The sequence below is a fragment of the Oncorhynchus nerka genome, linkage group LG12 (genome assembly GCF_034236695.1).
Source record: "Oncorhynchus nerka isolate Pitt River linkage group LG12, Oner_Uvic_2.0, whole genome shotgun sequence".
NCBI classification, from domain to species: domain Eukaryota; kingdom Metazoa; phylum Chordata; class Actinopteri; order Salmoniformes; family Salmonidae; genus Oncorhynchus; species Oncorhynchus nerka.
Window position 1 is genome coordinate 89,321,558 of NC_088407.1, and position 12,804 is coordinate 89,334,361.

Below are 12,804 nucleotides of genomic sequence, written 5' to 3' on the forward strand. Positions count from 1 at the left end.
AGAATGTTTGGGAGAGACTAATTAGCACGGACTTGTAGATATAATTGTGCATTTAACACTGTGACAATAAAGAGCATCATCAATAGATTTGATTGACGACAACAATCATGACGTCGCTAACTTGCTAAACACTCAGTGTCTCAGTCCATAGAAACAGAACCAGTCCGTCTGTGTTCTGGTCTGGTGTCTCAGTCCATAGAAACAGAACCAGTCCGTCTGTGTTCTGGTCTGGTGTCTCAGTCCATAGAAACAGAACCAGTCCGTCTGTGTTCTGGTCTGGTGTCTCAGTCCATAGAAACAGAACCAGTCCGTCTGTGTTCTGGTCTGGTGTCTCAACCCATAGAAACAGAACCAGTCTGTGTGTTCTGGTCTGGTGTCTCAGTCCATAGAAACAGAACCAGTCAGTCTGTGTTCTGGTCTGGTGTCTCAGTCCATAGAAACAGAACCAGTCAGTCTGTGTTCTGGTCTGGTGTCTCAGTCCATAGAAACAGAACCAGTCCGTCTGTGTTCTGGTCTGGTGTCTCAGTCCATAGAAACAGAACCAGTCTGTCTGTTCTGGTCTGGTGTCTCAGTCCATAGAAACAGAACCAGTCCGTCTGTGTTCTGGTCTGGTGTCTCAGTCCATAGAAACAGAACCAGTCCGTCTGTGTTCTGGTCTGGTGTCTCAGTCCATAGAAACAGAACCAGTCCGTCTGTGAGGCTTCTACGGAGGCTTCTATGCTCCAGTCCTTACCTGGGTGTGCGGAGGAAGAGGCAGCTGAGGTATGTTGCCCTGCTTGGCAGTGGGGGCTTGGGGTCTTGGCCCAGGGGTTAGTGTCTCGAGCAGGTAGTGGAGGGGGCAGTGCTGGAGAGTTAGCAGCAACAACAACAGCAGGAGGGAAGGCAGGACCGGTACCGTTCCCTACGGCAGAGTGAATAACAGTAGTATGAGAAGGGCAGGTAGACGTGGTGGTATTAGATAGACGTGGTGGTATTAGACAGACAGGTAGACGTGGTGGTATTAGACAGACAGGTAGACGTGGTGGTATTAGACGGACAGGTAGACGTGGTGGTATTAGACGGGCAGGTAGACGTGGTGGTATTAGACGGGCAGGTAGACGTGGTGGTATTAGACGGACAGGTAGACGTGGTGGTATTAGATAGACGTGGTAGTATTAGATAGACTTGGTGGTATTAGATAGACGTGGTGGTATTAGACGGGCAGGTAGACGTGGTGGTATTAGACGGACAGGTAGACGTGGTGGTATTAGACGGACAGGTAGACGTGGTGGTATTAGACGGACAGGTAGACGTGGTGGTATTAGATAGAAGTGGTGGTATTAGACAGACAGGTAGACATGGTGGTATTAGACGGACAGGTAGACGTGGTGGTATTAGATAGACGTGGTGGTATTAGATAGAAGTGGTGGTATTAGACGGACAGGTAGACGTGGTGGTATTAGATAGACAGGTAGACGTGGTGGTATTAGACGGACAGGTAGACGTGGTGGTATTAGACGGGCAGGTAGACGTGGTGGTATTAGACGGGCAGGTAGACGTGGTGGTATTAGATGGGCAGGTAGACGTGGTGGTATTAGACGGACAGGTAGACATGGTGGTATTAGACGGACAGGTAGACATGGTGGTATTAGACGGGCAGGTAGACGTGGTGGTATTAGATGGGCAGGTAGACGTGGTGGTATTAGATAGACGTGGTGGTATTAGATAGACGTGGTGGTATTAGACGGACAGGTAGACGTGGTGGTATTAGACGGACAGGTAGACGTGGTGGTATTAGACGGGCAGGTAGACGTGGTGGTATTAGACGGACAGGTAGACGTGGTGGTATTAGACGGGCAGGTAGACGTGGTGGTATTAGATAGACGTGGTGGTATTAGACGGACAGGTAGACGTGGTGGTATTAGACGGGCAGGTAGACGTGGTGGTATTAGATGGACAGGTAGACGTGGTGGTATTAGACGGGTGGTATTAGATAGACGTGGTGGTATTAGACGGACAGGTAGACGTGGTGGTATTAGATAGACGTGGTGGTATTAGACGGACAGGTAGACGTGGTGGTATTAGACGGACAGGTAGACGTGGTGGTATTAGATAGACGTGGTGGTATTAGATAGACGTGGTGGTATTAGATGGACAGGTAGACGTGGTGGTATTAGACGGACAGGTAGACGTGGTGGTATTAGACGGACAGGTAGACGTGGTGGTATTAGACGGACAGGTAGACGTGGTGGTATTAGACGGACAGGTAGACGTGGTGGTATTAGATAGACGTGGTGGTATTAGACGGACAGGTAGACGTGGTGGTATTAGACGGACAGGTAGACGTATTAGATAGACGTGGTGGTATTAGATGGACAGGTATTAGATGGACAGGTAGGTGGTATTAGACGGACAGGTAGACGTGGTGGTATTAGATAGACGTGGTGGTATTAGATGGACAGGTAGACGTGGTGGTATTAGACGGACAGGTAGACGTGGTGGTATTAGATAGACGTGGTGGTATTAGACGGACAGGTAGACGTGGTGGTATTAGATAGACGTGGTGGTATTAGATGGACAGGTAGACGTGGTAGTATTAGACGGACAGGTAGACGTGGTGGTATTAGATAGACGTGGTGGTATTAGATGGACAGGTAGACGTGGTGGTATTAGACGGACAGGTAGACGTGGTGGTATTAGATAGACGTGGTGGTATTAGATGGGTAGACGTGGTGGTATTAGATAGACGTGGTGGTATTAGACGGACAGGTAGACGTGGTGGTATTAGACGGACGTGGTAGATAGACGTGGTGGTATTAGACGGACAGGTAGACGTGGTGGTATTAGACGGACAGGTAGACGTGGTGGTATTAGACGGACAGGTAGACGTGGTGGTATTAGATGGGCAGGTAGACGTGGTGGTATTAGACGGACAGGTAGACGTGGTGGTATTAGACGGACAGGTAGACGTGGTGGTATTAGACGGACAGGTAGACGTGGTGGTATTAGACGGGCAGGTAGACGTGGTGGTATTAGATGGACGTGGTGGTATTAGATGGACGTGGTGGTATTAGATGGACAGGTAGACGTGGTGGTATTAGACGGACAGGTAGACGTGGTGGTATTAGATGGGCAGGTAGACGTGGTGGTATTAGACGGACAGGTAGACGTGGTGGTATTAGATGGACGTGGTGGTATTAGATGGACGTGGTAGACGTGGATGGATTAGGTAGACGTGGTGGTATTAGACGGACAGGTAGACGTGGTGGTATTAGATGGGCAGGTAGACGTGGTGGTATTAGACGGACAGGTAGACGTGGTGGTATTAGATAGACGTGGTGGTATTAGACGGACAGGTAGACGTGGTGGTATTAGATAGACGTGGTGGTATTAGACGGACAGGTAGACGTGGTGGTATTAGATAGACGTGGTGGTATTAGACGGACAGGTAGACGTGGTGGTATTAGATGGGCAGGTAGACGTGGTGGTATTAGACGGACAGGTAGACGTGGTGGTATTAGACGGACAGGTAGACGTGGTGGTATTAGATGGGCAGGTAGACGTGGTGGTGTTAGACGGACAGGTAGACGTGGTGGTATTAGATAGACGTGGTGGTATTAGACGGACAGGTAGACGTGGTGGTATTAGACGGACAGGTAGACGTGGTGGTATTAGATAGACGTGGTGGTATTAGACGGACAGGTAGACGTGGTGGTATTAGATAGACGTGGTGGTATTAGACGGACAGGTAGACGTGGTGGTATTAGATAGACGTGGTGGTATTAGACGGACAGGTAGACGTGGTGGTATTAGACGGACAGGTAGACGTGGTGGTATTAGACGGACGTGGTGGTATTAGATGGACGTGGTGGTATTAGATGGACAGGTAGACGTGGTGGTATTAGACGGACAGGTAGACGTGGTGGTATTAGACGGGCAGGTAGACGTGGTGGTATTAGACGGACAGGTAGACGTGGTGGTATTAGACGGACAGGTAGACGTGGTGGTATTAGATAGACGTGGTGGTATTAGATGGACGTGGTGGTATTAGATGGACAGGTAGACGTGGTGGTATTAGACGGACAGGTAGACGTGGTGGTATTAGACGGGCAGGTAGACGTGGTGGTATTAGACGGACAGGTAGACGTGGTGGTATTAGATAGACGTGGTGGTATTAGACGGACAGGTAGACGTGGTGGTATTAGACGGACAGGTAGACGTGGTGGTATTAGACGGACAGGTAGACGTGGTGGTATTAGACGGACAGGTAGACGTGGTGGTATTAGATAGACGTGGTGGTATTAGACGGACAGGTAGACGTGGTGGTATTAGAGTTTAGGTTTGTTTCTTTTACATTCAGTTTTGTACAAAAATAAAATATTTCTGGTTATTGAAAATATATTTCACAGCAGGTTTAGATGACATAATGATTCTCTACACATTGCTTGTTTTGCCATAAACGGACATTTCAGCAACATGAAAATGGCGTGATTTCTTCAATAGAAACGCTGATATTTACGGATGGATATTAACACACACAGACAGTGTCACAAGCACACACACACACAGTAGTAGTGTAATTTTGCGTAGCAACAGTTGAATCTGTCAGTGTAGTTACCTGGCTGAGCCCCTGGGGGCGCTACAGGTGACTGTGGGGAGGAAGCTGGTCGGGGCATGGGGGCCTGGGTGAAGGGGTCTTCAGGAGGCCCACTGAATGCTGAGGCGATCTGGGTACACAACGAGCTGATGCTGTCCCCCTCTCCCTCCATCTCCGGGACTGGAACAAAAGAAAATAACATTTCAAAATTTTACTTGACCGTGTTTTACCTGACCGCATTTTACCTGACCGCTGACCGTGTTGTACCTGACCGCTGACCGTGTTGTACCTGACCGCTGACCGTGTTGTACCTGACCGCTGACCGTGTTGTACCTGACCGCTGACCGTGTTGTACCTGACCGCTGACCGTGTTTAACCTGACCGTGATTAACCTGACCGTGATTAACCTGACCGTGATTAACCTGACCGTGATTAACCTGACCGTGATTAACCTGACCGTGTTTAACCTGACCGTGTTTAACCTGACCGTGATTTAACCTGACCGTGATTTAACCTGACCGTGTTTTGTGTTTTACCTGACCGTGTTTAACCTGACCGTGATTTACCTGACCGTGATTTACCTGACCGTGATTTACCTGACCGTGATTTAACCTGACCGTGTTTTACCTGACCGTGTTTAACCTGACCGTGATTTAACCTGACCGTGTTTTGTGTTTTACCTGACCGTGTTTTACCTGACCGTGATTTACCTGACCGTGTTTAACCTGACCGTGATTTAACCTGACCGTGTTTTGTGTTTTACCTGACCGTGTTTAACCTGACCGTGATATACCTGACCGTGATTTACCTGACCGTGTTTAACCTGACCGTGTTTAACCTGACCGCTGACCGTGTTGTACCTGACCGTGTTTAACCTGACCGTGATTTACCTGACCGTGATTTACCTGACCGTGATTTAACCTGACCGTGTTTTGTGTTTTACCTGACCGTGTTTAACCTGACCGTGTTTAACCTGACCGCGTTTAACCTGGCCGTATTTTGTGTTTTACCTGACCGTGTTTTACCTGACCGTGTTTAACCTGACCCCGTTTAACCTGACCCCGTTTAACCTGACCCCGTTTAACCTGACCCCGTTTTACCTGACCCCGTTTTACCTGACCCCGTTTTACCTGACCCCGTTTTACCTGACCCCGTTTTACCTGACCGTGTTTTACCTGACCGTGTTTAACCTGACCGTGTTTTACCTGACCGTGTTTTACCTGACCGTGTTTAACCTGACCGTGATTTACCTGACCGTGATTTACCTGACCGTGTTTAACCTGACCGTGATTTACCTGACCGTGTTTAACCTGACCGTGTTTAACCTGACCCCGTGTTTAACCTGACCCCGTTTAACCTGACCCCGTTTAACCTGACCCCGTTTAACCTGACCCCGTTTAACCTGACCCCGTTTTACCTGACCGTGTTTAACCTGACCGTGTTTAACCTGACCGTGTTTTACCTGACCGTGTTTTACCTGACCGTGTTTTACCTGACCGTGATGTACCTGACCGTGATGTACCTGACCGTGATGTACCTGACCGTGATTTACCTGACCGTGTTTTACCTGACCGTGATTTAACCTGACCGTGTTTTGTGTTTTACCTGACCGTGTTTAACCTGACCGTGATTTACCTGACCGTGTTTAACCTGACCGTGTTTAACCTGACCCCGTTTAACCTGACCGTGTTTAACCTGACCGTGTTTTACCTGACCGTGTTTAACCTGACCGTGTTTAACCTGACCGTGTTTAACCTGACCGTGTTTTACCTGACCGTGTTTTACCTGACCGTGATTTACCTGACCGTGATTTACCTGACCGTGTTTTACCTGACCGTGATTTAACCTGACCGTGTTTTGTGTTTTACCTGACCGTGTTTAACCTGACCGTGATTTACCTGACCGTGTTTTACCTGACCGTGTTTAACCTGACCGTGTTTAACCTGACCGCTGACCGTGATTTACCTGACCGTGTTTAACCTGACCGTGTTTAACCTGACCGTGATTTACCTGACCGTGTTTAACCTGACCGTGATTTACCTGACCGTGATTTACCTGACCGTGTTTAACCTGACCGTGTTTAACCTGACCGTGATTTACCTGACCGTGATTTACCTGACCGTGTTTAACCTGACCGTGTTTAACCTGACCGCTGACCGTGTTGTACCTGACCGTGTTTAACCTGACCGTGATTTACCTGACCGTGATTTACCTGACCGTGATTTAACCTGACCGTGTTTTGTGTTTTACCTGATCGTGATTTACCTGACCGTGATTTACCTGACCGTGGTTTAACCTGACCGTGTGTTTAACCTGACCGTGTGTTTAACCTGACCGTGTTTAACCTGACCGTGTTTAACCTGACCGTGTTTAACCTGACCGTGTTTTGTGTTTTACCTGACCGTGTTTTACCTGACCGTGATTTACCTGACCGTGTTTAACCTGACCGTGATTTAACCTGACCGTGTTTTGTGTTTTACCTGACCGTGTTTAACCTGACCGTGATATACCTGACCGTGATTTACCTGACCGTGTTTAACCTGACCGTGTTTAACCTGACCGTGTTTAACCTGACCGTGTTTAACCTGACCGTGTTTAACCTGACCGTGATTTACCTGACCGTGATTTACCTGACCGTGATTTACCTGACCGTGATTTAACCTGACCGTGTTTTGTGTTTTACCTGACCGTGTTTAACCTGACCGTGTTTAACCTGACCGCGTTTAACCTGGCCGTATTTTGTGTTTTACCTGACCGTGTTTTACCTGTTTAACCGTGTTTACCTGACCCGTTTAACCTGACCCGTTTAACCTGACCCGTTTAACCCGTTTAACCTGACCCGTTTAACCTGACCCGTTTTACCTGACCGTGTTTTACCTGACCGTGTTTTACCTGACCGTGTTTTACCTGACCGTGTTTTACCTGACCGTGATTTACCTGACCGTGTTTTACCTGACCGTGATTTAACCTGACCGTGTTTTGTGTTTTACCTGACCGTGTTTAACCTGACCGTGATTTACCTGACCGTGTTTAACCTGACCGTGTTTAACCTGACCCGTTTAACCTGACCCCGTTTAACCTGACCGTGTTTAACCTGACCGTGTTTAACCTGACCGTGTTTAACCTGACCGTGTTTAACCTGACCGTGTTTTACCTGACCGTGTTTAACCTGACCGTGTTTTACCTGACCGTGTTTTACCTGACCGTGATTTACCTGACCGTGTTTTACCTGACCGTGATTTAACCTGACCGTGTTTTGTGTTTAACCTGACCGTGATTTACCTGACCGTGTTTAACCTGACCGTGTTTAACCTGACCCCGTTTAACCTGACCCCGTTTAACCTGACCCCGTTTAACCTGACCCCGTTTAACCTGACCCCGTTTTACCTGACCGTGTTTTACCTGACCGTGTTTTACCTGACCGTGTTTTACCTGACCGTGTTTTACCTGACCGTGTTTTACCTGACCGTGTTTTACCTGACCGTGATGTACCTGACCGTGTTTTACCTGACCGTGATTTACCTGACCGTGTTTTACCTGACCGTGATTTAACCTGACCGTGTTTTGTGTTTTACCTGACCGTGTTTAACCTGACCGTGATTTACCTGACCGTGATTTACCTGACCGTGTTTAACCTGACCGTGTTTAACCTGACCCCGTTTAACCTGACCCCGTTTTACCTGACCGTGTTTTACCTGACCGTGTTTAACCTGACCGTGTTTAACCTGACCGTGTTTAACCTGACCGTGTTTAACCTGACCGTGTTTTACCTGACCGTGTTTTACCTGACCGTGTTTTACCTGACCGTGTTTTACCTGACCGTGATGTACCTGACCGTGTTTTACCTGACCGTGATTTACCTGACCGTGTTTTACCTGACCGTGATTTAACCTGACCGTGTTTTGTGTTTTACCTGACCGTGTTTAACCTGACCGTGATTTACCTGACCGTGTTTAACCTGACCGTGTTTAACCTGACCCCGTTTAACCTGACCGTGTTTAACCTGACCGTGTTTTACCTGACCGTGTTTAACCTGACCGTGTTTAACCTGACCGTGTTTTACCTGACCGTGTTTAACCTGACCGTGTTTTACCTGACCGTGTTTAACCTGACCGTGTTTTACCTGACCGTGTTTAACCTGACCGTGATTTACCTGACCGTGTTTAACCTGACCGTGTTTAACCTGACCGTGTTTAACCTGACCGTGTTTAACCTGACCGTGTTTAACCTGACCGTGATTTACCTGACCGTGATTTACCTGACCGTGTTTAACCTGACCGTGTTTAACCTGACCGCTGACCGTGTTGTACCTGACCGTGTTTAACCTGACCGTGATTTACCTGACCGTGATTTACCTGACCGTGATTTACCTGACCGTGATTTAACCTGACCGTGTTTTGTGTTTTACCTGACCGTGTTTTACCTGACCGTGTTTAACCTGACCGTGTTTAACCTGACCGCTGACCGTGTTGTACCTGACCGTGTTTAACCTGACCGTGATTTACCTGACCGTGATTTACCTGACCGTGATTTACCTGACCGTGATTTAACCGACCGTGATTTAACCTGACCGTGTTTTGTGTTTTACCTGACCGTGTTTTACCTGACCGTGTTTAACCTGACCGTGTTTTACCTGACCGTGTTTAACCTGACCGCGTTTAACCTGGCCGTATTTTGTGTTTTACCTGACCGTGTTTTACCTGACCGTGATTTACCTGACCGTGATTTACCTGACCGTGTTTAACCTGACCGTGTTTAACCTGACCGTGTTTAACCTGACCGTGTTTAACCTGACCCCGTTTAACCTGACCGTGTTTTACCTGACCGTGTTTTACCTGACCGTGATTTACCTGACCGTGTTTTACCTGACCGTGATTTAACCTGACCGTGTTTTGTGTTTTACCTGACCGTGTTTAACCTGACCGTGTTTAACCTGACCCCGTTTAACCTGACCGTGTTTAACCTGACCGTGTTTTACCTGACCGTGTTTAACCTGACCGTGTTTTACCTGACCGTGTTTTACCTGACCGTGTTTAACCTGACCGTGTTTTACCTGACCGTGTTTTACCTGACCGTGTTTTACCTGACCGTGATTTAACCTGACCGTGTTTTGTGTTTTACCTGACCGTGTTTAACCTGACCGTGATTTACCTGACCGTGTTTTACCTGACCGTGTTTAACCTGACCGTGTTTAACCTGACCGCTGACCGTGATTTACCTGACCGTGTTTAACCTGACCGTGTTTAACCTGACCGTGATTTACCTGACCGTGTTTAACCTGACCGTGATTTACCTGACCGTGTTTAACCTGACCGTGTTTAACCTGACCGTGTTTAACCTGACCGTGATTTACCTGACCGTGTTTAACCTGACCGTGTTTAACCTGACCGTGTTTAACCTGACCGTGTTTAACCTGACCGTGATTTACCTGACCGTGATTTACCTGACCGTGTTTAACCTGACCGTGTTTAACCTGACCGCTGACCGTGTTGTACCTGACCGTGTTTAACCTGACCGTGATTTAACCTGACCGTGTTTTGTGTTTTACCTGACCGTGTTTTACCTGACCGTGTTTAACCTGACCGCGTTTAACCTGACCGCGTTTAACCTGACCGCGTTTAACCTGACCGCGTTTAACCTGGCCGTATTTTAAACATACTAGGGTTGTTGCATTTCATCCAGACTGTATTTAAATGTTTAGCTGGTTAATTAGTGTGTTTTGTTGCCCCAGACACTTATCATGGCCTTCACTGGAGCAATTAAAAGTTAAAGTACCTTGCCCACTCCAGCCCCGTCGGCTCCGGGATTCAAACCAGCAACCTTTTGGTTAATGGCTCTAACGTCTCGATCACACCGCCGACATCGCGTTTTGGTACACCAGACAAACGTTCATTTCCATTTCCCTTGCAGCGTTGCAGTGGGTGCTGTGTGGTTGTATGCGTAGACTTGACAGAAATAGTAGCAGACGGGGAACGTTTAAGCGTTGGACACATACCCACTAAAAATGTGGGATGACATCACGAACAAGATGGCGTCGAAGAACATGGCTGACGGTTTACAATCTACCAACCAATTGTGCAATTTCGTTAGTTTTTTTCCCCTTCATTTTTTTGTAACTTATTGTGTACATAATGTTGCTGCTACCTTCTCTTATGACCGAAATTAACTTCTGGACATGAGAACAGCGATTACTCACAGCGGATTGGAAGAAAGGTTTTTCCTTTAACGAGTTTGACTGGAACAGGCCCTGATCCACGCCTTTTGCGTGAAGAAAAGATGCAGGAAAAAAGGGAACGCAGATCGGGTAGCCTTCTGAGAATCCGTAGGCGAGCGAGTAAACTCCCATTGCCATCTGTTCTTCTTGCTAACGTGCAATCATTGGAAAATACAAATTGATGACCTAAGATTAAGATTATCCTACCAACGAGACATTTAAAAAAATATATATATATTTTACCTTTATTTAACCAGGCAAGTCAGTTAAGAACAAATTCTTATTTTCAATGACGGCCTAGGAACAGTGGGTTAACTGCCTGTTCAGGGGCAGAACGACAGATTTGTACCTTGTCAGCTCGGGGGTTTGAACTCGCAACCTTCCGGTTACTAGTCCAACTCTAACCACTAGGCTACCCTGCCGCCCCATCAAAAACTGTAACATCTTATGTTTCACCGAGATGTGGTTGAACGACGATACGGACAATATAGAGCTGGCGAGATTTTCCATACACCGGCAGAACAGAGACGCTACCTCTGGTAAGACGAGGGGTGGGGGTGTGTGTCTATTAGTCAATAACAGCTGGTGTGCGATGTCTAATATTAAAGAAGTCTCGATGTATTGCTCGCCTCAGGTAGAGTACCTTATGATAAGCTGTAGACCACACTATCTACCAAGAGAGTTCTCATCTGTATTATGCGTAGCCATCTATTTACCACCACAGACTGATGCTGGCACTAAGACTGCAATCAACGAGCTGTATAAGGCCATAAGCAAAGAAGAAAACACTCACCCATAAGCAACGCAGCCGGGGACTTTAATGTAGGGAAACTTCATCAGTTTTACAAAATTTTTACCAGCAAGGCACATGCGCAACCAGAGAAAAAATCCAACCTAGACCACCTTTACTCCACATACAGAGTCGCGTACAAAGCGTACAAAGCTCTCCTTCGCCCTCTATTTGGCAAATCTGACCATAATTCTATCCTCCTGATTCCTGCTTACAAGCAAAAACTAAAGCAGGAAGTACCAGTGACTCGGTCAATATGGAAGTGGTCAGATGACTCCGATGCTACGCTACACGACAAGACTGTGTTTTACTAGCACAGACTGGAATATGTTCCGGGATTCATCCAATGACATTGAAGAGTATACCACCTCAGTCATCGGCTGAAACAGTAAATACATCAACGACGACATCCTCACACGTACATATCCCAACCAGAAGCCATGGATTACAGGCAACATCCGCATCAAGCTAAAGGCTAGAGCTGCCGCTTTCAAGGAGCGGGACACTAATCCTGCCGCTTATAAGGAATCCCGCTATGCCTTCAGACGAACCATCAAACAAGCAAAGTGTCAATACAGGATTAAAGATTGAATCCTCCTACACCGGCTCTGACGCTTGTGGGATGTGGCCTGAAAACTATTACGGACTACAAAAGGAAACACAGACGTGAGCTTCCCAGTGATGCGAGGCTACCAGACGAGCTAAATACCTTTTATGCTCGCTTCGAGGCAAGCAACACTGAAGCATTCACGAGAGCACCAGCTGTTCTGGATGACTGTGTGATAATGCTCTCGGTAGCCGATATGAACAAAACCTTTAAAAAGTTCAACCTTCACAAAGCTGCAAGGCCAGACAGATTACTAGGATGTGTACTCAAAGCATGCATGGACCAAATTTCAAGTGTCTTCACTGACATTTTCAACTTCTACCTGTCAGAGTCTGTAACACCTACACGTTTCAAGCAGACCACCATAGCCCCAGTGCCCAAGGAAGCGAAGGAAACCTTAAATGATTACCACCCCGTGGCACTCACGTAGCCATGAAGTGCTTTGAAAGGCTGGTCATGGCTCACATCAACAGCATCCTCCCAGACACCCTATACAAACATTGGGGCCCCTCAGGGGTGTGCACTTAGTCCCCTGCTGTACTCCCTGTTCAACCATGACTGCGTGGCCAAACAAGACTCCAAACACCATCATCAAGTTTGCGGACGACAACAGTGCT

The 12,804-nt window shown here is 47.5% G+C and overlaps 1 protein-coding gene across 1 annotated transcript in view; it reads right to left on the reverse strand.

Moving 5' to 3' along the window:
• The window catches only part of numb (NUMB endocytic adaptor protein), a 94,952-nt gene that overhangs the window by 1,314 nt on the left and 80,834 nt on the right, over positions 1-12,804 (reverse strand). Inside the window, exons 9-10 of the mRNA XM_065025951.1 lie at positions 4,598-4,756; positions 734-901 (exon numbers count right to left, since the gene is read on the reverse strand). Of these exons, the coding sequence (XP_064882023.1) occupies positions 734-901; positions 4,598-4,756 (327 nt within the window). The remainder of the gene's footprint in view (positions 1-733; positions 902-4,597; positions 4,757-12,804) is intronic.